At 44.2% G+C, this 3,346-nt stretch overlaps 1 protein-coding gene across 1 annotated transcript; it reads right to left on the reverse strand.

Annotated features, from left to right (window-relative positions):
• Positions 1 to 230: 230 nt before the first annotated feature.
• LOC136843022 (uncharacterized protein AH6.3-like) lies at positions 231 to 629 on the reverse strand. Its single transcript, XM_067111012.1, has one exon. It carries the CDS (start codon positions 627 to 629, stop codon positions 231 to 233), a length of 399 nt encoding a protein of 132 aa, XP_066967113.1.
• Positions 630 to 3,346: the final 2,717 nt, after the last annotated feature.

The raw sequence follows: 3,346 nt of genomic DNA on the forward strand, positions 1-3,346 counted from the left end.
CTCTCTGTCTTGGATCTGGTTTCTTGCAGGTGGGTCTGATTTGCTCTTTTTCATCTTCATCTTAGGTCTGGTTTTGTGCGGGTCTGATTCTGGGTTTTTTTCTGTCTTTGCCCTGGTTTTTGTGTGGGTCTGATTCTGTTCTTTTCATCTTTGTCTGTTTTTTGTGTGGGTCTGATTCTGCTCCTCTTCCATTCTCACTACTTTGCAGGTGGGTCTGATTCCTGTTCTCTCTATCTTGGGTCTGCTTCTGCAGGGGTCTGATCTGTTCTTTCATCTTTTGTCTGGTTTTTGGCAGGTGGGTCTGATTCGTTCTTTTCATCTTTTTGTCTGGTTTTTGCAGGTGGTCTGATTCTGTTCTTTTCTATCTTTTGTCTGGTTTTCGCAGGGTCTGATTCTGTCTTCATCCAGCTTCCTGGTTTCTTGCGTGGGTCTGATTCTGTTCTTTTCATCTTTTGTCTGGTTTTTGCAGGTGGGTCTGATTCTGTTCTTTTCATCTTTTGTCTGGTTTTTGCAGGTGGGTCTGATTCTGTTCTCTTCATCTTGGGTCTGGTTTTTGCAGGTGGGTCTGATTCTGTTCTCTTCATCTTTTGTCTGGTTTTTGCAGGTGGGTCTGATTCTGTTCTCTTCATCTTGATCTGATTTGTGGTGTGGTCTGATTCTGGTTTCTTTTTTCATCTAACTATACTTTTGCAGGTGGGTCTGATTTTAAGGTCTCCATCTTGGTCTGGCTTTTGTGTGTGGGTCTGACTCTAGTTCTTTTCATCTTTTGTCTGGTTTTGCAGGAAATTGATCTAGTTTTCACTTTTGTCTGGCTTGCAGGTGGGTCTGATTCTGTGTTCTCTGTTTTGGTCCATTTTTATGTATCTGATTCTGCTCTTTTCACTTTAACTGTTTGTAGGTGGTCCTGATCCTGTTCTTTTCATCTTTGGTCTGGTTTTGCAGGAAATCGGACATTTCATCTTGGATCTGGCTTTTGCAGGTGGGTCTGATTCTGTTCTTTCACCTGTCTGGTTTTGCATGCAGTCTGATCGTTCTCTTCTATCTTGGATCTGCCTGCAGGTGGTCTGATTCTGTTCTTTTTCATCTTGGGTCTGATTTCTGTGTGTGGTCTGATTTTGCTGTTCCATCTTTGGTCTGGTTTTGCAGGTGGGCCATTCCTGTTCTCTCTTCATCTTAGGTCTGGTTTTTAAAAGGGTCTGATTCTGTTCTTTCTGCCTTATCTGGCTTCACAGGTAATCATCTCTGTTCTTTTCGTCTTTGGCTGGTTTTTACAGGCGGGTCTGATTCTGTTCTCTTCATCTTGGACCTGGTTTTTGCAGGTGGGTCTGATTCTGTTCTTTTCATCTTGGGTCTGATTTTTGCAGGTGGGTCTGATTCTGTTGTCTCCATCTTTGGTATGGTTTTTGCAGGTGGGTCTGATTCTGTTCTTTTCGTCTTTTGTCTGGTTTTTGCAGGTGGGTCTGATTTTGTTCTCTGTCTCTGATCTGGTTTTGGTGTGTCTGATTCTGTTCTCTTCTGTCTTTGTCTTGGCTTGCAGGCGTGTGTCTGATTCTGTTCTTTTATCTTGGATCTGGTTTTGCAGGGTCTGATCGTTCTTTCTAATCTTGGGTCTGATTTTTGCAGGTGGTTCCATTTTGTTGTCTCATCTTTGGTCTGGTTTTGGTAAATTGACTTTACTCTTTTTCATCTTTTGTCTGTTTTGCGGGCCTGATTCTGTTCTTTCATCTTTTGTCTGGTTTTTGGCCCACTGTCTTCATCTTGGTCTGGTTTTTGCAGGTGGGTCTGATTCTGTTCTATTCGTCTTTGTCCGGTTTTTGTAGGTGGTCTGATTCTGTTCTCTTCACCTTGGGTCTGGTTTTTGCAGGTGGGTCTGATTCTGCTCTCTTCATCTTGGTTTTGGTTTTTGCAGATGGGTCTGATTGCCCTTTCATCTTTGTCTGGTTTTTGCAGTGGTCTACTCTGTTCTCTATCTTGATCTGGTTTTCGTGTGGTCTGATTCGTTCTTTCATCTGGGTCTGATTTGCAGGTGGGTCTGATTTGCTGTTCCATCTTTGGTCTGGTTTTATGTGTGGTCTGATTCTGTCTTCATCTTAGGTCTGGTTTTTTGCGCGGTCTGATTCTGTTCTTTGCCCGTCTGGCTTCGCGTGGGTCTGATTCTGTTCTTTCGTCTTTTGGCTGGTTTACAGGCGGGTCTTGATTCTGTTCTTTCATCTTGGAATCAGCTTTGCAGGTGGCTCAGACGGTTCTTTTCAATTTGGGTCTGATTTTGCGTGGGCCTGATTCTGTTGTCTCCAACTTTTATATGGGTTTTGCAGGTGGGTCTGATTCTGTTCTTTTTTGGCCTGCCTGGTTTTGCAGGTGGGTCTGATTCTGTCTTCTCTGTCTTCGATCTGGTTTTGCAGGTGGTCTGATCTGTCTTCATTCCTTGGTCCACTGCATGGTCATCTGTCTTTTTCATCTGGATCTGGGCCTTATGTGGGTCTATCTGTCTTTCATCCTGGGTCTGACTTGCAGGTGGGTCTGACTGTTGTCTCCATTCAGTTCATTTTGTGGTGCACCCATCTGTTCTTCATCTTTTGGTCTGGCTTTGCAAGTGGGTCTGATTCGTTCTTTCGCCTTTTGTCTGGTTTCTTGCAGGTGGTCTGATTCTGTTCTTTCGTCTTTGTCTGGTTTGCAGGTGGTCTGATTCTGCTCTCTATCTTGATTCAGTTTTTGCAGGCGGTCTGATTCTGTTCTTCATCTTGGATCTGGCTTTTGCAGGTGGGTCACCTTGTTCTCTATCTTAGGTCTGCTTGCTGGTGGGGGTCTGATTTGTTCTTTTGGTTTTGTCTGTTTGCAGTGGTCTAATTCGCCTTCTATCTGATCTGGTTTTTGCAGTGGGCCTGATTCTTTCTATCTTGGGTCTGATTTTGCAGGTGGGTTCATCCTGCTGTTCATCCCGGTCTGGCTTTTGCAGGTGGGTCTGATTCTGCTCTTTCATCTGGTCTGGTTTTTGTGGGGCGGCCTGATTCTCTGTTCTTTTCGTCTTATGTCTGGCTTTGTGGCTCCCATCTTGCCCTTTTCGTCTTTTGTCTGGTTTTTGCAGGGTCTGATTCTGTTCTTTTCGTCTTTTTGTCTGGTTTTTGCAGGCGGGTCTGATTCCTGTTTTCTATCTGATCTGGTTTTTTGCAGGCGGGTCTGATTCTGTTCTTTCTATCTTGGATCTGGTTTTGTGGCTCCACTTGCTCTCTTCATCTTAGGTCTGGTTTTTGCAGGCGGTCTAATTCGTTCCTTCATCTTGGATCTGGTTTCAGTGCGGGTCTGATTTGCCTTCTTTTCATTCAATCTGATTTTTGTGGCTGATCTG

Source organism: Macrobrachium rosenbergii, chromosome 10 (assembly GCF_040412425.1).
Source record: "Macrobrachium rosenbergii isolate ZJJX-2024 chromosome 10, ASM4041242v1, whole genome shotgun sequence".
NCBI lineage: Eukaryota > Metazoa > Arthropoda > Malacostraca > Decapoda > Palaemonidae > Macrobrachium > Macrobrachium rosenbergii.

Coding starts and splice junctions, on each gene's coding strand:
- LOC136843022 (XM_067111012.1), bottom strand. CDS start 629: ATGAAGAGAACAGAATCAGACCCACCTGCAAAAACCAGACAAAAGATG.